The sequence below is a fragment of the Ochlerotatus camptorhynchus genome, unplaced genomic scaffold (genome assembly GCF_037179485.1).
Source record: "Ochlerotatus camptorhynchus isolate MF236.1 unplaced genomic scaffold, CSIRO-AGI_Acam_v1.1 ptg000037l, whole genome shotgun sequence".
Taxonomy (NCBI): domain Eukaryota; kingdom Metazoa; phylum Arthropoda; class Insecta; order Diptera; family Culicidae; genus Ochlerotatus; species Ochlerotatus camptorhynchus.
In genome coordinates, this window is record NW_027040528.1 from 646,797 (window position 1) to 672,307 (window position 25,511).

Genomic DNA, 25,511 nt, shown 5'->3' on the forward strand with positions numbered 1-25,511 from the left:
TCGTCATATGATAAATGAAAATCGATCAAATTATAATAATTAACTGAAATGGATTTGAAACCCATAAGCATAAGCTATACTTTTCACCACAATATAATATATGTGTCATAAATCAATCGAAGTAAAGTTTATGTGAAAATAACATGAAATTTACTTCTTCTTTTGACACATATATTTAATCGATTTCTAAAAATAAATTCGAAAAATAAACATCAGGCAGTGGGAGCTTTCACAGTTGTGCCTTTTTTTATTGTAGCTGATTTGGGATTCGATCAAGATCTGTTGAGGTGTGATGCTTTCGGTGTCTGTGCTCGATTCCACTGGGCCACGGCTGACTTCAAGATTGAGCTCGTTCAAATAGCATGAAGTAAGAACAGCTCTCCCGACATGGAATGTAGTGCAACTTTATGCTCGTTTTGCTAGAGTGAAGACAAATAGCACTGACAAATTTATGTTCCGTTTCGGTGGTGTGGTTTGTTCAAATCTTTCTTAATGCACCTGTGTGCAATAAATCAACGACTAAATTATATGATTTGATAGAACTGGCTCATGAAGTTCGAATACTACTTAGGGCTGGAATCTGAATTAGCCGTGTAGAAGGCTTACGATTAGAATCATAGCAAAGTAAATATTACAGTAGAATCTTTTTTTTTTCAATCTCAATGCATTCTTTTCTGGAACCAATTATCATATGAAACAATAACAAACAAAGATTATTCAATACAGTAGCATTGTTGTTAGTAGTATTTAGTTCAACTAATCATTTTAATGAATGTACGTTAACATCGTTGAAAATTGTTTCAATAATTTATAAAGAACAATCATGTAAGATGTATTTTATTGGGAGCGATATTCATCCCAGAAAAAAACATGCAAAAACAAATGCTTGCTGTTGGATTTCTTAAAAGGCATTTCTATATGACTATTTAATGATTGGGATAGATCTGTTTACAATCTTTAAACGTCAAAAATCAAAGCAAGCTATTACAATGAGATATACATGTTTTCCTATACTGCAAAGTTAAATGACAGTCCAATAGTTTCTACATGTCTATTTACACGCGACATATCAACAAACGTCAAAAATCAGTAAAAGCAACTCCAATAAAATATACATGATTATCTTATAAGATATATATTTTAGTGAGCAATATTCATCATGAAAACAGGTATATTTTACTAAATTTTCTCATAGTGCAAACTTATATGATTTTCCATTAGTTTCTAGATGTCTGTTCCCACCCATGACATATCAACAGCTTTTCACCATGAAATATATCAGACAATATTCATATACTTCTTACCTTCGCTAACCACGTTCGAAGCAAAGTATTATCAAGTACTAAGTATGTGAAATTACGATAGAAATCATTCCATATCGCAGTCATAGTTTTTAAGTGATAATCCAATGGAATCTATCAATCATCACATAGAATGAATAAATCTGCTGACATTGCTATGTTATAAGATGGATCCAATAAACGGTACATGTCGATTTGTTTCAGTGTGTACACTGAACCAAATTGTCCATACATCAATGTATGATTATTGCTTCACTTGAGCCCCATACGGATTATTTTTCTATTTGTGAAAGATTATCATTCTCTGATTCAGCTCTCAAAGCACAGAAGAACTGAATAGCATTAATTCTTAAACAGGATGATTTTCGTTCTGCACGCTGTAAACCATTAGCATGATTATCATCCATTCTTAGGAAGACTTGAAATGAACAAACCGTATGATTAACATTGAGAAAGATACGGACTCGTCATACAGTTTCAAAATAAATTGTCATGCAACGTTTAAATGAAATATAAGTGCAATCTGAATGAAAAATATATGGAAGCAGAAAGCTTATTTTACTGTTTAAAAATTGTGATCATAACGAAATATATCTCTTCTAAATTGTTGGAACTGTTAATTAATGTTGTAAATGAAACACTTCTGTTTTATAAGCTGAACAATTGTTTTATTCATTTATGATAAAACAACCACACTAAATGCTGCACTGGGCCGGCCTCGCCCCTGGCGTCCCCATCGAACAGTGGATTCGCCGGTTCGGACTCGTCATCCACGGAATCGAACCCAATCACGTTCTGTAGGAACTTGTGCAATTTAGGATGTTGGCTCGGGTTGTTTGTGGCCTCAAAAAGCAGTTTGAAAATGTTGTCCCAAAATCTGCTAAACGAGCTCATCAGCTGGTTGGTCTTGAAGATATCACTGGAAGATAAATTTGTTTTGTTAGAATCGTTTTGATTGAAACAAAGGACCTCCCTCCCAGTAACTTACTGAAGTCTAGGAATTTGAATCAACCAGCGGATGTTGTTTTGATTACACGTTTCTGTCGATGGCCACTAGGCCAGTTTGTAAAACTCCACTCGTTCGGCGACTTGTCGTTGTCCAAAATCTGCTGGAACGAGCTCATCAGCTGGTTGGTCTTGAAGATATCACTGGAAGATAAATTTGTTTTGTTAGAATCGTATTGCTTGAAACAAAGGACCTCCCTCCCAGTAACTTACTGAAGTCTAGGAATTTGAATCAACCAGCGGATGTTGTTTTGATTACACGTTTCTGTCGATGGCCACTTGGCCAGTTTGTAAAACTCCACTCGTTCGACGACTTGCCGTAGTACGAAAGACGCAGTTCGGCGTTTTGGTACTTGCTTTCCTCAAAGTCGCTGACCACCTCCTCGAGGGGGGGCTGGATCGCGAACAATCCACGGGCACTGAAGCATTTGAATCAAACGGGAACGGAACGAGTAGATTTTTTTTTGCCACATGAATCCGAAAACTTTTTTCTCTTTCGCTTTTTGGTGACACTCCCCGTGGTATGCGAAAAAACTGTGTACTGCTATTCGAGAGAGACGCAACAAACTGCGAAAAAATGGTAAGGCCAAAACGCAATGGGAGACTGAAACGACAAGAAAATGAATCGTATGACAGTTGTTGTATGATTTTCGTTATGGGGTTCACTTGGATGATTTTAGTTCATTTCTGTTCTTGAATTCATTTATTGTTAATACCTTTCAAAATTTGAACGGTACTTCATTAAGTGGTTGATGTTATTTCCTTTTATGATATGTATGATGAATCATCCCATTTAATGTCAATTATCAGTCAATCGGGTATCTCATATTATTTTCGATGTTAAAGAAATCGGATAGCTCTGAATGATTAATCATGCAATGACGACATGGTAAATTCGCTCAGTGTAGGGCTTTGCCTATATGTAGTTACCTTGGACTGTTTTCGGTGGATTGTGAGTGTCGCTGCAGAGCTCGTGGACGCGATTAACGTTATAATTTACAATAATAAAAATAAGTTGTGAACTATTTACCTTTTCAAACAACCGACAATGGCCAGCATGCTTTTCACTGCTCTGCAGGAGGAAGCACAACCCGTGCAGGTAACAAGCGAAACAAAGCATTCCAACCACAATTAATAAAAGCACCGATATTTCTTGTTCAGGGACTGTACCGCTCATGGCGGAACGACTACCGAGAGGACACCGATTATGGAACGCTGATGATTCTACAGCTAGCAATCGATTTGACCGGCTACCATTACGTTCTGACATTAGAGGATGTGGAAAATATTGGGAACATGCTGCAAGTTGTCCACGAAAGGATCCTCAAATCGGTAAGTAACGCCCATAGATAATTTTCCCAGAAATGGCGCTGTTTCCTTGGTACCTAGGCATCGATGAAATTCAGTACCGTGACATGCCCTATTACCGTGGGGTTAAGGACGTTTCATGTTTAAATCAGTTAGCAAAACAATGAATTTGCAGTAATTTATGTTTCTTTAAGTGTTATATGATTGTGTACAGTATGTATACATTTTCCCATAAAAATTTGATTTTTAATATTTTTACAACCTAAACATAATAAAACATTGTTTTTTTTTTGTTAATTTATTTGATAAGGCTCAACCGAATTAACTTTACAGAGCCGAGGATTCTTGTTCACTACTGACTTTGGCGTGGGTGGTATGGATGCTAACCACTACGCCGGGGTCGCCCTAGCACAATACATCTTAAAACTATAGTCAAAAGGTACAACACAATAAACATGTTATCTTCCGCTATTCAATAAGCCTCCTCCTCCAGAACGGGAGCCGCTTCCAGTGGTTTCATTGTATGGCAGATTTGCCAACGGGGGTCCGAGCGCTTCCATTGCAGCAATGGACGCAAAACGTGGTCAGCACTCACACATTCATCACGAAACGGTTGCTTTCCAAAGTCGACGACGTATCGACTGAAAGAACTGCTGATGAAGAACAATGAGTAGGACCACACAATGGTTGCTGCCGAGTAAATAGACGATCGCGTGACACACATTGAAAGTGGTCTGCTTCTGCCGACAGGCGAGTGAACACTTTTTTAATATTATTTTCAACCTAAAAATAATGGTTAAACATATCATTGTGCATAACATTGCGCACTTCGAATCATGATCGGTTTGCATCCTGTATAGAACTTCTGTTTCTAACGTTTCTCAGAGCCTTCAATTGATTCAAAATACAAAACGTATGTTTTTTAAAACCATTATGCTGCTGCAATCAAACCACGGTATAAGGCACTAAAAAGTACGGAAGTTCCTTAAATCCGTAGTTTTTATTCTACTAATATTTCATGCATTTATAAAAATGATTCGATGTACTAACGTTTGCGATAATGATTTAGAAAAAAATTCAATATGCATCGTAAAATATTCAAGCTTATTGTCAACCCCACGGCATTAAGTGCTGCGCGGAATTAGGGCGGGTCACGGTATGGAGGAGAGAGAAAATCAATTATTTGCAATAATTACAAGCAGTAATCAAGAATTCACGTGGCCAAGTACATAAAGATAATAAATATCTACTTCTTTGAAACTTTTAATTGTTAATTTACTGTGAAATAAATAAAAAAAAAAACAATTTATTCCCATACACTTCACTAGTAAGCTACTTTCTCCGAACGAAGTGGCCATAATTTGACTTGTACTATAACCAATCACGCGACAAATCAAATTATGTGGGAATTCAAAAAGAAGATCATTGGTAGTCATATAGCTTTAGCAACGCATTGGTGTGGGTAGTCTCAAGGGCCACCCACATTAGATCCGGATCTGACGCGTTGCGGCAAAGTGACAGCTAAATCTATTGTCTATTTCAATTTTACGTCAACGGATCTAAAGTAGGTGGCCCTTTATGACTTTTAATTCCTTTCATCAACACTATCGACGCTCTTTCAATTTGTTTAATATGCATATGTCCCGTTTTCTTTAGTTTTTTTTTTTTAGATAAATATGTGGATGGAAGATACATTAACTTAAACGTATTCACGTGAGAAATGCTTTAAATATATATATTTTCATTTTGTTTCATATAAAGGAAATGGCTCTAATCCCTCCCCTTGGCTAGTTTTTGCACCTTGCTGTTGGTGGGCGGGCTTAATTTCATGCTAGTTTAGTGTTGGAGGCGGTGGGTTTATGGTCGGCGTTGCTGGCTCATGCCGCGACAGAATGGCGTCATGGGCAGGCAATGGGGATTACTAAGCTTCCCCTCTCAGTCCGCATCGTGCTCTCTTGCCGTGCGGATCTAATTGCTTTTTGCTCAAGGAAGTGTTACTACTACCTAAAGCTACAACAAATTTAAACAGCACTTTTCAGTGCTCAACCTGTAAAATTTTTCTATCTTGTTCAACTCTTATTCCTCTTCGATCCTTGTTTGGACCCTACCCGAGGTAATCCTTCTTGGATATCGATTTGGAAAATTCCTCTTCGATCCTTCAGATTCTTATAGTAATCTGCTTGGAAGTCGATTTGGATAAAAATTTACTGCCGCCATGGCGCCTAAACATTCGACAGCCATTACTCGTATTCATCGGACGTGTGCTCTTTCTGCTCTGCTTAACTTGGTGAAATATTGTAGCGAAAATGAGTGTAGTTCGTAAAAACACACTTGTTGTTGACTTCAGTGTCCTTCCAGTTCGTCCCAATGCGGGAAAAGTGCAAAAAATCTTCGAGAACAATATAAGGCTTCAATATTCGGACGTTAGATGCATTCAGTTTCATAACGTCCGAAATTGTGTTTTTATTGAGATGATAGACAATGAAGTGGCCTTGCGCTATGAAAAGGCGCACAACTATAAACACGCGATTCTCTGTGCGAAGAGTGAGTTCAAAATCCCGATATATGTGGATTGTGAAGCAGTGACCGTTCGAGTGCATGACCTTCCTCTGACATGGCCACAAGCCACTATTATGAACCACATGTCAAAGTACGGGACAGTGATTTCCAGTCGACATGAGAAATGGAAGCACTACTTCCCAGGATTCCTGAGCGGTGTTCGAGTTTTGCGAATGCGACTCGAAAGCACCATTCCATCGTACATCACGGTCGACAACGAAACAACGTTGGTAACGTACGACAAGCAACCAAAAACGTGCCGCCATTGTGGTCGAGCAGCACATCCCAAACAGAAATGTTTGGATGTAGCCACATCGAACAATAGCACCGCTCCAGCAGCTCCACCAACCGAGGGGGTATTCAGTCTCGCTGATTTCCCGTCGATTGAAGAAGAACAACAGCGAAACACCGAGGATCATCACACTTCAAACGTTGAAAGCAACGACGAAAATTCTAGCACCAGCTCATCAAACGCAACAAAGGATCAAATTGAAAATACCAACAAACGCCGGCTGTCGAAACACAAGGAGAACGAAAAAAAGAAAGTTCGTGCTGATCAGTGCACCCAGAAGACTGGTCAGCAAAAAGATCGTTTAGATGATAATAATGCAAGTTATCAAATGGGGAATAATACGTTTTATTTGAAAAATAAAAGCGGGAAGGGTTCTAATTGTTAATAATGCTCATCGGCCCAAGCAATGCCTAATAGGCGAGGGGGCCTTATAAATAAACGCAAAAAAAAAAATGGCGCCTAAACGCAAAAGAAAGGGGCAAACTCTTGACCCCCCTTCTGATGAAATTAATTTGAGTAATCAATTTGATTTGCTCACGGATGATGAGAATGATCCATCATCCAAGAAAAATTCTAGTAAACTTTCCCGGCTTAATGCCAAGAAGGAAAAGATTCCCCCTATTGTGATAACCACTTCCGATTTCCATGCTCTTCGCATGGAACTTTTGAATTTCGCGAAAGTTAAGTTTTCACTACAAATTGGACGTCGGGGTGAATGCCGTGTATTGGCTGAAACCTTGGACGGATTTAAATGTCTTCTCAAGTATCTTACTGAGAAGAAGCACAATTTTTTTACTTACGACACCAAAACTGAACGTGTGTTCAAGGTTGTCATGAAAGGACTGCCCAGTGGGGAATCCCTGGATCAGATCAAAGATGAACTGGCAAAATTACTTGGAGTTGTGCCACTCCAAGTAATCAAAATGAAAATGAAATCCCGTCCTGGCGATTCGCGCAACGGGATTTCTAATGATTTTTATTTAGTTCACTTCAAGTCTAGTGAACTAAACAACCTTAAGGCCTTAGAAAAAGCTAGCCTTATGCTCCATGTCCGAGTGAAGTGGGAACACTTCAGGAAGACTGGAGGAAATTTCCAAAACCTCACTCAGTGCCGTAAGTGCCAGGGATGGGGTCACGGAACTAAAAATTGCTACATGCCAGCTAAATGCATGAATTGTGGTGATTCCTCTCACGCAAAGGACGACTGTCCTGTGAAGGAAGATCCAAAGAAATTTATTTTTTCAAATTGTGGTGAAAACCACAAATCCAATTTTTGGGAATGTAAGACTCGCAAAGCAATCCTACAATCTCGTTCTAAACGACAGGTAGGAAACGCTCCACGTTTCCGACCAGGTACAAATTCCTCTGCTGTTAACAATGGTCAGCGAGGAACAAATTCTACATTCGTACCCGTAGGTACAAATATCACCCCTGCTTCAAATGTTTCATCTGTACCTACTCCCCTCGCTGCTAACAATGTTCAGCGAGTTAATGGAGCTACCTATGCTGCTATTGCATCGGGTAGAAATCAAAATACTAACCAAAATAATTCTAACGGAAATTTTGATAATTTTGACTTAGGAAGCATTACTGCCCCTAAAATGGAATTTTTACAGAAATCATTAATTGACATGATTTCTGATATGCTTAAATCTAACTCCATGTTTGATGCTATTCAAACTGGAGTAAAATTTGCAAATAATATTGTCATGACTTTAAAATTCAGTAATGGATTTTAAAGCATTAAATATTGTAAATTGGAATGCTCGATGAGAGTTCATAACGTGCATATTGCCGTTATAACTGAAACGTTCCTTAAACCTGACCATAAGGTTAAGAAGGACGCAAATTACTTGATTTATAGAAATGATCGTCTTGATGGACCCTGTGGTGGCGTTGCCATCATTATTCATAGACGAATCAAACATAAAATTCTTTCTTCATTTGAAACCAAAGTTTTTGAAACTTTGGGAGTTTCTGTTGAAACAAAATTTGGACAACTTACGTTTATAGCTGCCTATTTGCCATTCCAATGCGTAGGCCAGAAAAAGAATTTTCTCAGGGGTGACCTCCAGAAACTTACCCGTCATAGGTCTAAATTCTTCATTATTGGTGATTTTAATGCAAAACACCGCTCATGGAATAATGCTGAAAGCAATTCCAATGGTAATATTCTGTCTATTCAATATCCAAACAGCCCAACATGCTTTTCTTCAGCAAGCAACTATTGATTTGGTCTTAACTGATTCATGTCAACTTTGTAGCCAATTGGTTACCCATGCTGACTTCGGTTCTGATCACCTTCCAGTAACTTTTGAAATAACCCAAGAAATAATTTGTAATCCCAACAGTTCTATTTTCAATTACCATAGAGCTGATTGGGAGCAGTATCGAACATTTATGGAATATAACTTCGATCCAAACATTCCTTTGCAAACCAAAGATGAAATTAATTATGCTCTTGAATCTCTGACTACTTCTATAGTTGAAGCAAGAGCTGCCTCAGTACCAAAATGCGAGGTTAAATTCGATTCAATTATAATAGACGACGATCTTCAACTCTTGATCCATCTTAAAAATGTCCGTAGGAGACAATATCAAAGAACACGCGATCCTGCCATGAAGGTTATCTGGCGGGATTTGTAAAAACAAATTAAAAGGCGATTCTCTGCCCTGAGGAACAAAACTTTTGAAAATAATATTTCTAAATTAGACCCGAGTTCCAAACCCTTTTGGAAACTCACAAAAATTTTGAAAAAACCTCAAAAGCCTATTCCAGCGCTTAAAGAAGGTGGTAAAATTTTGATCACAAATTTGGAAAAAGCTCAGTAACTTGCTAAGCAATTCGAGAGTTCCCATAATTTCAGTTTGGGTCTTACTAGTCCTATTGAGAATCAGGTTGCTCGGGATTATCTGAATATTTTCTCTCGGAAATATATTTTTGATGATTCCTGGGGGACTGATTTGGACGAAGTAAGGTCTATAACTAAATAGTTTCAAAATATGAAAGCTCCAGGTGATGATGGAATTTTCTATATCCTCATCAAAAAACTCCCAGAGAGTACCTTGTCTTTCTTGGTAAAATTATTTAACAGATGTTTCCATTTGGCATACTTTCCTGATAAATGGAAAAATGCAAAAGTTGTTCCAATTTTGAAGCCGGATAAAAATCCAGCTGAAGCTTCTAGCTACCGTCCAATAAGTTTGCTTTCTTCAATAAGTAAACTTTTTGAAAAGATAATTTTGAATAGAATGATGCTTCACATCAATACGAACTCAATTTTTGCAGATGAGCAGTTTGGATTTCGCCATGGGCATTCAACTACTCATCAACTCTTAAGAGTTACCAATTTAATTCGTTCAAACAAATCTGAAGGCCACTCAACTGGAGTTGCTCTTCTAGACATAGAAAAAGCATTCGCCAGTGTTTGGCATGAAGGTTTGATTGCTAAATTGAAAAAGTTTAATTTTCCACTTTATATTATGAAATTAGTTCAAAATTATTTAACTGACAGAACTCTGCAGGTAAATTATCAAAATTCCAAATCTAATCGACTACCTGTTAGAGCAGGAGTTCCTCAGGGTAGCATTCTTGGGCCTATATTGTATAACATTTTCACCTCGGACCTCCCTGATTTGCCTCAGGGTTGCCACAAATCTTTGTTCGCTGATGACACAGGCATTTCCGCTAAAGGAAGAAGTCTTCGTGTTATTTGCAGCAGACTGCAGAAAAGTTTAGATATTTTCTCTTCTTATTTACAAAAATGGAAGATTTCTCCCAACGCTTCCAAAACTCAACTTATAATATTTCCACATAAGCGTAGAGCTTCGTTTTTGAAACCTAGTAGTAGTCACATAGTCACTATGAACGGAGTTCCAATTTCCTGGTCAAACCAAGTGAAATATCTTGGATTAATACTTGACCAAAAATTAACTTTTAAAGATCACATTGAGGGCAATTCAAGCCAAATGTAATAAATATATAAAATGTTATCCTCAATTGCAACGATTAATTCCCTTTATACTTAGATAAGATTTAGTTTTAGTTTTTAGTTTTAAGATATCAATTGTTATACTGACATGCAGGTTAAAAAACCTTTTTAAAATACTGAATTGCCAAGACATGAACAATGTAAAAACACATAGATATATATCATAACAATTAAGGCTGGTACGTTACTGCAGTAACTGGAGCACCTAGGTTAAAATGAAATGTAATTTATTTTAAATTTGAAACAAATAAAGAGTTAAAAAAAAAGCTTCCCCTCTCTGATAAACCACTGCATGAGAGAACCAAAGATCTAGTCTAGCAGTGATAGTATGACACTTGTTACTCCTTTAATTGAGAGCCGCGTCGTAGTACGCTTACGTATAGGCACTGACGTTGGGTGTGATGCTGGCGGGTTTTGCCGCAAATCACTCTTATTTTATTTATTTTTACGCAGATAGATTCATTTGGGTTTGCAAGGGAATTATACTATTGAAATATTTCAGAAAGTGCCCAACAGTGCTCCTTCTATTTGCGTGACAAGCTTTCATTGTTGTTTTCATTGAAGTATTACTCAGGAAACAATTTTAAACATCATTTTTGTACATGGTATTGTAACTAATCTTATATGTGCTTCATTTTGATTTGGGATAAGTGTTTGAACTATGGCTCGGGATTTCCACTGTGGTGTGCTTCTATTGTGACATACCCATATGTATTTTTGTGGTGCCACATAGTGGAAACGAGAGAGCGTAGTTGGAACATTTACCCTATACAATATACAATTTAAAATTAGCTTGGAAACTAACTTCAAAGTTAAGCCTTTTAGGCACTTGAAGGTGTCATCTGGGACGAACAAAGATATAATTAATATATGTAAAAGCCAGAAGTACTTGAAACACGTTAAATTGTAGTTTAAAAGCATGGGTTATGATTGTGTAGGTAGATTAGAGATTTCAGTTATTTATTAAATAAACTTCAATTATAGAATTCAGAAAGTTAATTAACATAAGAGATAGGACGCGGAGGGTCCGCTTAGGGAGGCGACTAGCCTATGAAGTTGTATAATAAATCTTCCTAAAGGGTATTACGGTCAAAATTTGGTCAATATCAACTTGACGTATTTCTTTCAATTTTGCATTTAAAAAACCTGAACACCCCTCATTTTGAAGGTGTGTGTGTGTAGAATGTTGCTCCTATTTTGATTTTGGAATTCACTCTTCAGTTGTCAAAATGCCGTCCAAGCAAGAAGAGCAGCGTATCAAAATTTTGCTCGCGCATCGCGAAAATCCGAGCTACTCGCACGCAAAGTTGGCAAAATCGCTAAAAGTTGCCAAATCAACCGTTACAAATGTAATTAAAGTGTTTGGGGAACGTTTGTCGACAGCCAGGAAGTCTGGATCGGGGGGAAATCGAAAACCGGAAGCCGCTGAGACGACAAAGAGAGTTGCCGGTAGTTTCAAGCGAAACCCTAACCTCTCTCTCCGAGATGCCGCAAATAAGCTGGGTGTATCGTCTACAACCGTGCATCGAGCCAAAAAACGAGCCGGACTATCGACTTACAAGAAGGTAGTGACTCCAAATCGCGATGATAAACAAAATACGACGGCCAAAGCGCGATCCCGGAGGCTGTACACGACGATGCTGACGAAGTTTGACTGCGTGGTAATGGACGACGAAACCTACGTCAAAGCCGACTACAAGCAGCTTCCGGGACAGGAGTTTTATACGGCAAAAGGAAGGGGAAATGTAGCAGATGTTTTCAAGCACATGAAACTGTCAAAGTTCGCAAAGAAATATCTGGTTTGGCAAGCCATCTGTACCTGTGGCTTGAAAACCAGCATTTTCATAGCTTCCGGGACTGTCAACCAAGAAAATTACGTGAAAGAGTGTTTGAATAAACGTCTGCTGCCTTTCCTGAAGAAACACGGTTGTTCCGTACTGTTTTGGCCGGATTTGGCATCTTGCCATTACGGTAAAAAGGCCATGGAGTGGTACGCCGCCAACAACGTGCAGGTGGTTCCCAAGGACAAGAACCCTCCCAACACGCCAGAGCTCCGCCCAATTGAGAAATACTGGGCTATTGTCAAGCGGAACCTAAAGAAGACCAAAAAAACTGCTAAGGGCGAGCAGTAGTTCAAGGCAAACTGGCTTTCTGCGGCGAAGAAGGTGGACAAGGTAGCTGTACAAAATCTGATGGCAGGGGTCAAGCGTAAGGCCCGGCAATTCGGGTTTGGAAAAGCGGAAGCCTAACTGAATATTTTTCCTGAATTTTATACTAATTGAACTTGAAAAAGAAATTTAATTTGATTTTTTAAATAAACGATTTCACCGATTTACACGCGTTTTCCCTTGACCAAATTTTGACCGTATCACCCTTTATTTAGTGTATTTGTTAGTTACAGACAATGTCAATAGCGAAAGTCATATCTTCAACCAGGCGCTTACGAACAAGTGAAGTTTTGGGAAAGATGTGTTAAATATGTTGATAGGTTTGCAATAAGAATTAGGATTGTTGTGCTTTAGTTTTCGGTAAGGTATGATGTGTCAACAAAGCCCTTTTGAGCAAATTTTCAAACATCAAATTGATTGAGTGATTTATTGAAAGACATTGCGTTGCGAAAATTGACAAGTCATACATCTAACATAGTAGTAGTAGCAGTGTCGCATAATCTTATCACAATTGCTGCAAATAGTGCTGAATACGGATCAAAACTAACATAACTACTAACACTAAAATGATCCCGGAACTAACACTTATCCATTGCACTTTTAGTTATATATTAGTTTTATTTTTCTACTAAGTCATCTATGGTTCTTTCTATTGTTTGGATCAAGTACAACTAATACTAATCTACCTTTATGTATGTTTTACTCCCTTTTAACCCATTATCTTTATGAATGGCGAATCATATGACGTGAGACACGTACAAGCTGGAACTCAAAGAATTACTTCGAACAGGATGTCAAACAAATTCAGGACCAATCCAAATGAGACCAGAAACCAACAAGGCATCGGGGAGTTATATATTCTGCGAGAGGTATTTGATAAATAATCAAAAAGTGGTAAGTTAAAATCAGAGCCAAGGATCATGAGAGGTAATTGTCAATAATTCATTAATTAGTAGAAATCTCGATAACTTTTTCAAGGGAGCGTATCGGCTTTTGTAGGCGGTGCGTTTGGTCGTCGATTTGGTTTAACTGGCACTATCATCAGATAGGGGAAATTTTCCTCTACCTGCTGGTGGCGTTGATAAGCGTGTGCGAGCAGCTGCCGGTTGCGCCGGATCGACGATCGGATGCATTGTTTGCAGGAGCTGGTGCTTCCCTTTGAAAAAGTAATCGAGAAATAACCATATTATCCTGTAATTGATATTACTATTTTTATATATCAATGAAATTAGTCATGACAGAGTAACAGATGGGGAAGGACAATAGACACAATGACAAAATAAGTGACGACAGAAGACAAGACTGGTACAAAAATCAACCTTTTAAAAAAACAAGAATGCGCAATTATATTATCAAAACTATTTGGATCAGCACAAAAACAACAGTGACCAAACGGGCACCATAGCCTAGGAACGTCTGTGTGTTGATTTAAAATAGAGGCTCATAGAAGCAAAATTTATCAATAAAAGGGGTCCAGTGTAGAGTTTTAGCAAGTTGCTGCCACTGTGACTACAAAAAAAAAATATATATATATATATATATATAGAGGAAATGGCTCTAATGTTGACCTATGGATCTAAGATTGGGCCCATCGCTGAAAATCTGCTTTTTATTAATTTTATCTAGATGAACGCGTCATTGGGACGGTACTAATGGATATTTTTGGCCGCTATTGAAAATTTAGTCGATTGCTGAATTAATGTATGGGCCCAAATTGGGGGTATTTAGGCCGACATTATATCCATTTCCCCTACATGGTAATCGCAAAATACCCAATAATGACTACAAAGTAAGCATTTTCGAGGGAGACTGGGACTACCCATTAGACTGATGCAAAATTTGAAATTTTCGCTCCACAGTGCTCAAACGGTTCCAAATTGGGCCCTGATTAGCCTCTCAAAATTTGAACTCATTTAGTGAGAAACTGACTTGGCACAAACCATTTGAAGTTTATATGGGAATTACTATGGAGAAACCATAATTTCGATTCATATCTATTACAAAATTCACCAGTTCACTCTACTTTAGAAAAAGATAACTGAGCTTGTTGAAAATTATCTCAGCTACAACTTTGTTGCAGACCAGTTTTCGATCAAATGTAAGGAACAAAAGTTATTAATGATTCAAGTCACTGATGTCTTATGATTATGCTCAACCATCTGTTCAGCAGGCAACATTGGTGTTGATGGCGCGTAGGATAGAGGACAAAAATCATGGCCACTATGTCACACTGCAGAATGCAGTGTTGCCCACAATACAGTAGCTTAATCTTGCCATAAGATTATCAATCTCTTAAACAATTAATAACTATTTAATGTGACGTTTGGCTGAAAAACAATTTTCTGCAAAGTTGTAGCTGATAAAAATTCCCATAAGAATAACAATAGAATTTTTTAACAGTACAACATGTCAAAAGGCTAGAAGACAATGAACAAAAAGTTTTGTTTTCCCATAGTAATTTCCATATTAACTTTAAATGGATTGTGCCAAGTCAGTTTCTTATCAAATAAGTTTAAATTTTCGGAGGCTAATCAGGACCCGATTTGAAACCTTTTGAACATTGTGGAGCGAAAATTTAAAATTTTGCATCAGTCTACTACCTATTCAATGAGTAAATATATTACCTATTTATGAGTATTTGCTACTCAAAAATGAATACTTACTACTTGTTTTTGTAGTTGTAATTACTCATAAATGGGTAAAATTTTACTCATTTAGTGGGTAGTCCCAGTTTCCCTCGAAAATGCTTACTTTGTAGTCATTATTGGGTATTTTGCGGTTACCGTGTACGTCATGAAACCTCTGTTGATCCAAGAGAAGAGGTGACAATACAGGGGCGAAAAAAAACCACTTTTCTGTCAAACGTGAACCAGCTCCTGATTGGCCGATTTCATGTGCGTAAGATAGAGATAGAGATAGATAAAGATAGAGATAGAGATAGAAATAAAAGAGGAAGAAGCCAATTGTCACCTCTTCCTCTTAGCTGTTGATGTGTTTCATGAAAGACGAAACTATCAAAGTCAACCGCTACCGAAGCTTGAAAGAAAGACCAATGAAGCGACGGGAGAAAGAGAGACAAGCGATTGAAAATTTGTTTGTAGATGCCGACTGAGGTTCTCGAATACTGCGAAGCTGTTCGACTTCAACAGAAAAAGAAAGCTAATAGTCTCTTTGTCTTATATTGTGACGCCCTGGCTGGTTCATAATGCTGATTAACCAAAAAAAAAATACTCCAATTATTGGAGTAATCCCTTTACCTAATTACCAGCCACATTTGTCAAGAAAATAAATCACAGCTGGCACGCACAAAAATACTTGAACATAGGTACCCATTTTACCCATTGAGAATTGACCACTTTGTCAAGCAGTTTTAGCGTGACTTTCTACCAGCTATTTCACAAAACTGGACCAAATAATTTCTATTTTTTATGAAACGCACAACTGTTGGCTACTATTCTCGAGGTTCTAGAAGAAAAAATCTAAAAATAATGTTTTATTTCAAAGTTCGAGTGGTAGTAAACGTCATTTTAAGTGCTCGAATAAAGTGGTTAATTGCATATATTAGTGAAATCGGTAACAGTTATTCAGAATCAGTCTGTAGTAAATGAAGAAATGGCTTCCGAATGAAAATTTGCTACTTCTTTCCACTTTTATTTTCAATGGCATGATTTAGTCGAATAATATTATGCACATTCGAAATGTTAATAATAGGTAGCTAGTAACATTTATCTTTGCAACAAAAGCATTAACATTGCATTTATCTCGCTTTTACGTACAAGACACATTCATTTCTTCATTTATGGGCAGATTGGATGCAAATCCCATTCACATATAAACAACTTCCCGAATTGCGCAATAGAGAGCACTTTTCCTAAAGGACAAAGAAGAAAGGAGAACGGGAGGGGATTGAAACCTCTCATCGTATTTGTTAATAAAAACCGCCCCTCATACAACAATTGCATCTTACAATCCAGTTATTTTTCCATCACTCCCCAGAGCTACCAGGATTGTGGCATATTTGGTCACTCGGCCGTTCTGAAGCGGCTCTCCAAGTTGCTGGAGCTGTTGATTGCTCATGACTACGATGAACTTCTGCTCAACAATATCTGGTTGAACTACTTTATCCGGCTTTTGGTCACTTTCTGCGAATCCAACGAAGACAAATGTAAAATGGTAGCAGGCTACCTGAGCATGCTGGTGCTGGTAAATCTCACCAGTGTTCGGGAACAGCTGCACAAGCGACTGGAGGCAGAGCAACTTGACGAAAGTGAATCCCCATCGGAACCGGAAAAGCACCTGCGATACGTGCACAAAGTGTCCAAAATGATGTTTCGAAATGTTGAAGGTGCTTGCGGATACGCCATCACTCTACCGGTTATCACGGACCTCTTCTGCCGAATGCTGCAAGCTCATCCGATGGTGTACGTCGTGGAACATTGCATGCTGGATCTGCTGGGAACGTTCCTGCAGCACCGCCACGGTAAGATGTTCCAAATGGTTGCTGCATGTTTCAGAAACTTGCTCAACCCTGACATACAGGAAGAGGTAGTCGTAGATAGAGTGGCCAAGTTTTTTATCGAATCAGCCGGGAAAAGGTTCACACAGTCGATGTTCAACTATAAATCGAGCGAAAAGGTTGTCATGGAGGTTGTCGTGTCCATACAGAGGTAAGCTCGATTCCATACGACCTATCTATTCATTAAAAGGGGTTTAAATTTTGTTTACAGACTTAATTATGGAAAGGCCATTTTTGACGAAGCTGTTACCGAAACATTGCGCCAGCAGATGTTCCACAAGGAAGAAACGATCCGAGGATATGCCATTGATTTCCACGTTTGCACCCTGTGTAGCCCGGACGAAACGGATGGCGACCGAAATCTTGATATTCTGCAACATATCCTAAAGCTGTACGTGCAATTCGATCACAGTTCCGATGCGTTGAGCCAACTGGTCACCGATTTGTGGAAGTTGGAATTCTTCGATGATTTTCGCATGTTGTTCAACCTGCTGAATGAAGAAGCAGCTCGCAACGAGAACCATTTCATGGTGTTCTCCGTGGTGCACGTGATCAACAAATGCTACGCCCTGTTGATGATGGATTTGGAACAGCAAACCAGCGATCGTTCTCGTTTGATCGGTTTGCTCAAGAGCTTCATGCTGAGTTATCCACCGGGTCTTCAAATGTGTATCAGCTACGAATATGCGTACACCGCACTGCTTCAATCGGTTGATGCGGCTTACCACGACAAGATCAAGCGGTACAATGTAAATGTGAACCAGTATTACGAGGAGCTGTTTGCGGTGCTGGAGGAAGTGGCTCGGACGGGAAGCAATTTCTACGTAATCAGCAAGAGTCTCTCGGTCATTCGCAGCTATGGGAACGTCATCGCGGACGTAGAGCAAATGTGGACAGAACTGCTGCAGCAACACGTTAACGAATTTTTCGAAACCAGAGCAAAATTCAACAACCGCAACATCGTAAGTCAGTCAAAAATGTCTGGAATTACCTGACTAAAACGTTCTTTCTTTCAGGGAAAAAACAAAGAATTAACGGAGCAGTACGCAGTCTCATTAATTCGATTGACTGCCTTCCTCGAGCTGGACCCCAATGTAGAGGATAATTTGCACAGCCTGATGAGCATTATGCTCAACGATTGCCGCCTATTGGACCGAATGGAGTTGGACAATCTGCAAGTGAGCACCTTCCATCGGTTGTACAAGTGCCTGTTCTTCGTGATCATCAATGGCCTGAAGGAAGAGGTCACGGGAGAATGCTCGACGAAAGCAATGGGACTATTTCAGCAGATCGGACGGCGATTGAAGAAGCGTATGCTGGAGTTAATGCGCGTATTGATTAAACAGCTGCAGAAATACGATGAATCGCTCGATACGAGCGTGCACGTGTTTATTAGCCTGTGCGATATGCTCCTCATGACCCAGACCGATATTGCCAATCTGAACATCACCGAACTGCAGGATATGGTGTATACCGTTGAGCCGACGTTGCTGCAGAAACTGGCAAAATTTCTGCTGAACTATGTCTTCTCCAAGAAGTACGGTAAGTGAATGTGTTAATGTGCGCGAAACGGTGGCGGCGTGGGGTTTTGTTTATTCGGGTGATTTTTTTATGTTCCGTGTCAATCGCGTGACGGGCTCTGGTTCCGTTTGATTTTTGTCCCGGCGCTCTTCCGCTATTCGCATAACAGTCCCATGAAGATAGGAAATCAATAGGACATGGGATTGTTATGCGAATAACGGCAATATACCGGTGCTGCATTTATGTGAGGTCATGGAGAAAGCTTCACTAGGCAACGTTTGGATGTACTTTCGTCAAATCACTTTTGCTGTCGGTTTGTTTGCTCGAGACAGGCTAAAGCGGACGATGAGTGAATTTTTCCTTGCTTGGTAAGGTAGTAAAATCACTTTGCCATGTATCGACCTATTTTATTTCGTACACTGAACGAATTTGACATATTCCTGTTATGTGGAAGTCTAATAAATTTGCGCTATAAGATAATCCATTGAAAATGATATGATTGAAAATGTGTCAGGTAAATTCTATATGAATATCTGATACATTTACAATGCTGATAATTTGGTAACTTTTATATGATCGTCATATGATAAATGAAAATCGATTAAATTATAATAATTAACTGAAATGGATTTGAAACCCATAAGCATAAGCTATACTTTTCACAACAATATAATATATGTGTCATAAATCAATCGAAGTAAAGTTTATGTGAAAATAACATGAAATTTACTTCTTCTTTTGACACATATATTTAATCGATTTCTAAAAATAAATTCGAAAAATAAACATCAGGCAGTGGGAGCTTTCAAAGTTGTGCCTTTTTTTATTGTAGCTGATTTGGGATTCGATCAAGATCTGTTGAGGTGTGATGCTTTCGGTGTCTGTGCTCGATTCCACTGGGCCACGGCTGACTCCAAGATTGAGCTCGTTCAAATAGCATGAAGTAAGAACAGCTCTCCCGACATGGAATGTAGTGCAACTTTATGCTCGTTTTGCTAGAGTGAAGACAAATAGCACTGACAAATTTATGTTCCGTTTCGGTGGTGTGGTTTGTTCAAATCTTTCTTAATGCACCTGTGTGCAATAAATCAACGACTAAATTATATGATTTGATAGAACTGGCTCATGAAGTTCAAGTACTACTTAGGGCTGGAATCTGAATTAGCCGTGTAGAAGGCTTACAATTAGAATCATAGCAAAGTAAATATTACAGTAGAAATGTAGAATCATTTTTTTTTCAATCTCAATACATTCTTTTCTGGAACCAATTATCATATGAATGAGTGTACGTTAACATCGTTGAAAATTGTTTCAATAATTTATAAAGAACAATCATGTAAGATGTATTTTATTGGGAGCGATATTCATCCCAGAAAAACATGCAAAAACAAATGCCTGCTGTTGGATTTCTTAAAAGGCATTTCTATATGACTATTTAATGATTGGGATATATCTGTTTACAATCTTTAAACGTCAAAAATCAAAGCAAGCTATTACAATGAGATATACATGTTTTCCTATACTGCAAAGTTAAATGACAGTCCAATAGTTTCTACATATCTATTTACACGCGACATATCAACAAACGTCAAAAATCAGTAAAAGCAACTCCAATAAAATATACATGATTATCTTATAAGATATATATTTTAGTGAGCAATATTCATCATGAAAACAGGTATATTTTACTGAATTTTCTCATAGTGCAAACTTATATGATTTTCCATTAGTTTCTAGATGTCTGTTCCCACCCATGACATATCAACAGTTTTTCACCATGAAATATATCAGACAATATTCATATACTTCTTACCTTCGCTAACCACGTTCGAAGCAAAGTATTATCAAGTACTAAGTATGTGAAATTACGATAGAAATCATTCCATATCGCAGTCATAGTTTTTAAGTGATAATCCAATGGAATCTATCAATCATCACATAGAATGAATAAATATGCTGACATTGCTATGTTATAAGATGGATCCAATAAACGGTACATGTCGATTTGTTTCAGTGTACTCAGTCGACTGTTATTGGATCTGGTACCTATTTTTGGAGATAGCACTGGAATGTGGGTCAAGTTATGAGTTTCTAGAAAAAAAAAATACATTTTTCCATAAAACTTTAAGCAGCGGATAAACCAACTATGAGCATAAGCATGATTTGTATAATAAATTATGAGCACATCCATGGTCGCATTTGTCATGGTGGGTATACAAATGGTGATACAGCTTTGTCACTATATAGGCGAGGAGGTCGCGGGGGGAAAAGTGCGGTTTTAGAGCAAATTGTAAACAAACTCGGTCGCTGTCCCATACAAAAAGCTCTCATGGCTGAATCATGAATTTGACACATTAGAACACCTATATGTAGTCACCTTGGCATTTGTATAGATTTGGGATTTGCTCATAATTTATTATACAAATAATGCTCATGTTCATAGCAGTGTTGGGAAAATATCAAAAAATCAAATCACACCAAAGATGATGATGATGATGGTCCCAACGCTTACCCCTACAAAGGTTTGAGCTGGACGATTTATCTTTTAAGATAATTAGCAGCGGCGTCGGTGGTGTAGTGGTAAGCGTGCTTATCTCTCACCCTAGCAGGCCTGGGCTCAATCTCAGTCGGCACCGCCGGGATGTTCTGAGGCATAACATCTCTGATCACGCCTTCCTTCGGAAGGGAAGTAAATAGTAGCAGCATTGGTGCTCAGCATGGAAAACAAGATCGACGGAAAACAAATCAAGGAAAAAAAGAAAAGATAATTAAGTACAACATTTTGAAAAAAAAAACGAATTGGTTACAATTACAGATATAAATTCCCTCAACACTCATCAGTTGCTTCATAGCGATATAAATGCGAAAAAGCTTAGGCGTTCACCACTTCGTTCACCTTTTTGTCCACCGTAAATATTTACAAGCATTCCCAGCGATCAAGAGTTCATGAATAATCAACAAAGCATTCTAATACACTAGCAACCCCGCAATCTGATGCTATCGTAAGTTTCAGCAGCGTCAAGAATGCTCACGAACTCCCGACATTCAGCCAGAAAACTTACTACTAATTCAAGGCATCTTCCAAATAAGCTTCAATGTTCCATATTTTTTTTGTTTTGTTTATCAAATGTTAAATTCAGTCATTTATATCCGTAATACGAGGCTCAAACCTTTCTAGACTACTGAATATTACATTTTTTGTTATAACTACTATTAAATCAAATATTAAAAATCCATCATCACCATCGTGGCGAACACAATATTTTTTTCCGTGCTACAATAATTATTAAAAAGTCGTTATGACAACTATCCATATGAAATAAACCGTTAAAAACTTCGTCAAGATACATAATTTGTAGCCGGCGCCGGTGGTGTAGTGGTAAGCGTGACTGCTTTCTCACCCCAATGGGTCTGGGTTCAATCCCAGCCGAGGTCGGTGGGATTTTTCTGAGGCATAAAAATCTCTGGTCAAGTCTTCCTTCGGAAGGGAATTAAAGCCGTTGGTCCCGGCCCTTGTGTGTTGAATGGGTTCGATATCCTACGCAGGTTTGGAAGCTGCCTTCCTGCACATTCGATTGCCGTCATCTAAGCCTTAGCTGCAATGAATAACACAGTATCATCTGCAAAAAGATTAATGTCGCAATATCGTAAAATACGTCCCAAATCATTAATATACATAATAAATAAAATGGGCCCTAATACATTTCCCTGGTGCACTCCAAGGTTATTCCCCACGGGACTGGAAATAGAATCATTAAAAACAGTCCTTTGTGTTCTGTCACACAAATAGCTTTCAAATCATTTATATGCAGTACTTGTAACTCCAAAGCGCTTGATTGATCGTAACAATAAGGGCCTAGAAATTGTTTGAAAAGCGCGTTTTATATCGTAAAAAATAGCAACAATCGTATATTTAAACTCCAATTTATCTTTCCACTTCGCTAATACCAAATTCAACGCGGTTGCACAAGACTGACCTTCCCGATATCCCGATTGTTCTGGTATCAACAAACCATTACTATTTAAATACTCCAACAGCTGGCCTTTCTCAACAAGTTCTAAAATTTTCTCTAATGTGTGTATCATGTTGATGGGACGAAACTCTTCGGCTTTATTCGTTCCTACAACTGTTTGAATATGAACCACTAAGGATTCCTTCCAAATGTATGGCACATGTCCAGTCTGCAGCGATTCATTAATAAGGTCCAGCAAGATCTGGCCAATGACACGAAAGCAATCTTGAATAACTCTCGACCAATTCAATTGATTGATTTATCAATGAAACACTGTCGACAAAATAATTATTAAATTTAGATGCAATTATTTGTTCTGACTGTTCTAATGTGCCATTAAAAGTTATGGACCGCGGTTTGCAATTACTAGGTTTTAAAAAAGATTTCAAAATTTTCCATAACTCTTTGCTATTGTTTTGCTGCTGATCAATCTTCCTTTGGACATATTCACAACGAGCTTTTTTTTTTGTCGATTGTGAATATTTATTACGCGCGATTGTGTACCTATTCCAATTATTGTCACTATTTGATCTACAAAACTGTTTGTACCATTTGTCCCTTTTAAGCTTAAGACGCAAAAGTTCATCTAAATTATCGGCCGCGAATGGAAAATCCACGCTTCTCTCAACAAGATTCGAAACAGCTTGCTTCGAATATTTCCTCCAGCACATCAATTTTACAAAATTGACATATCTCGCGTCACTTTTCAAATAGACCAATGTAACATATCCGCCATTTTGAGAAAATCGAAGTTGAAGTTGGACAGATTATTATTTTAACTGTTTAGAAACAAAACATTTTGTGATACTATTTTTAATGTAGTCAGTAATAGCGTCGAAAATTCAGTAGAAACGATAAAATCACAATTTTACTTTGAGTGTCATGCTACAATATAGAAAAAAATCACATAGGTCATTTTGACTAGTCAAGTTGTACATCGAACATGCTACATTCGACGATTTTTCTCAATGACATATAATCAATGAGTGTTACATTGGATGTTTTGTTCTACATGATACTAGATTCCCTTTCACAGATTTCAGAGTAGAGTACCTAACTTTAAGTTAACCCCGCCTTTAGAAAATGAGCACCAATCATGTTAGGCAGTCCAAATGACCGAAGTAACAATCATGTACCCATCATTTCAAATGTACATTGGACAATTTTTGACCTATGATTGTCTTAAATAAATGACAGTAAATTTGGATGGGTGTTTTTGTATCACATACAGGGTGCGTGACGAATTTTTGCAGTAAATGGCATATTTGAGAAAAAATACACCAGTTAGTTATTCTAGCAATGAATTTTGTGCGATTTATTTTCTTTCGCAACATATGGAAGTTGTAAGTAAATTTATTCAAAAAAATTGCCTTCCCTTTCGACGACTGTAGTTAGACGCTTCCGGAAACTGCAGTATGCACTTTTTAAAATGTTTCGATCCATAGATGTCATCACTGCCTTGATTTTAGCTTTTAGCGACTTAAGTGTCCCGTTGGAAGACGTCCTATACAAAATAAAGGGTGTCCACGATGAAATTGCCACACTATGAAATTGCTCTAACTTTTTAACCGTTGGGTAGAATTTAATGAAAATTTGGGTGGATTTAGTTCATAGTGCATTATTTACATCCTGCAAGTTTTAAAGTCCTGTGATCAAAACTCGCGGAAATGGAGTCGAAAGAACAGCTCGTGCGTGATAAAATCTTGCGCATTCATCACGAGAACAAGGATCTCTCGCATCGTTCCATCGCTAAAACGTTGGGAATCGCGAATTCCACGGTGTCGCGAGTGATTAAGCGGTTCGAGGAACGGTTGACCACCGATCGGAAGCCCAGAAGTGAAGGAAAAAGTATTCCGTACAACACCAAAAATCACAACCGCGTTGTTGGGGCCTTCAACCGAAATCCGAACGCCTCCGTTAGGGATGTGGCTAAGAAGCTGCACCTAAGCCGAAGTTTTGTCCACAAGGCCAAAACTAAGGCTGGGCTTCGAACGTTCAAGGTACAAAAGGCCCCTAATCGCGACGAGAAGCATGCTCAACATGCTGACGAAAGTTGAATGCTGCATCATGGACGACGAAACATATGTGAAGGCCGACTTCAAACAGATCCCCGGCAACCTGTTTTTCACGGCCAAGGATAAGTTCAGCATTCCGGAGCATGTCCGCACTCAGAAGATGTCCAAATTTGCGAAGAAATTCCTGGTTTGGCAAGCCATCTGCACGTGCGGGAAGCGGAGTGCACCTTTCGTGACCCAGGACACGATGAACGGACAGGTGTACATAAAAGAGTGCCTCCAGAAGCGGCTGCTTCCTCTCCTGAAGGCCCACAACGTCCCAACAATCTTCTGGCCGGATTTGGCCTCATGCCATTACTCCAAGGACGTGCTGAAGTGGTATGCGGACAATAAGGTCAATTTCGTGCCGAAAATGTTCAACCCTCCCAACACTCCGGAGCTCCGCCCCATCGAGAAGTACTGGGCGATTATGAAGCAGCACCTTCTTAAACGACCTAAGGTAGTGAAGACAGTCGAGGAACTGAAGAAAGTATGGGTTTACATGCAAAAAACGGTTGATTCACAGGTTGTGCAGAATCTTATGGCCGGGGTTAAGGCCAAGGTGCGGGCATTTGCGTATGGACTGTAAATAAAATACGAGTAAAATGGTAAAATGAAGTTTAATAGTTATTTCTCAATCCCTGAAAATTTGATGGCAATCGGATGAAAACTCGAATTTTGCGAATTTTGTGTGTGGCAATTTCATCGTGGACACCCTTTACTGGCTGCTAGAGAAATGTGCTCGTCAGGAAGGTTCTCATCCGAGAATACACTCGCAAACT

General features: G+C 38.5%; 1 protein-coding gene across 1 annotated transcript in view; it reads left to right on the top strand.

The window, feature by feature from the left end:
- Nucleotides 1-3,263: 3,263 nt before the first annotated feature.
- The window catches only part of LOC135711232 (uncharacterized), a 45,570-nt gene continuing 23,322 nt past the window's right edge, over nucleotides 3,264-25,511 (top strand). Inside the window, exons 1-5 of the mRNA XM_065234017.1 lie at nucleotides 3,264-3,405; nucleotides 3,468-3,638; nucleotides 16,622-17,292; nucleotides 17,353-18,103; nucleotides 18,158-18,683. Of these exons, the coding sequence (XP_065090089.1) occupies nucleotides 3,355-3,405; nucleotides 3,468-3,638; nucleotides 16,622-17,292; nucleotides 17,353-18,103; nucleotides 18,158-18,683 (2,170 nt within the window). The 5' untranslated portion in view covers nucleotides 3,264-3,354. The remainder of the gene's footprint in view (nucleotides 3,406-3,467; nucleotides 3,639-16,621; nucleotides 17,293-17,352; nucleotides 18,104-18,157; nucleotides 18,684-25,511) is intronic.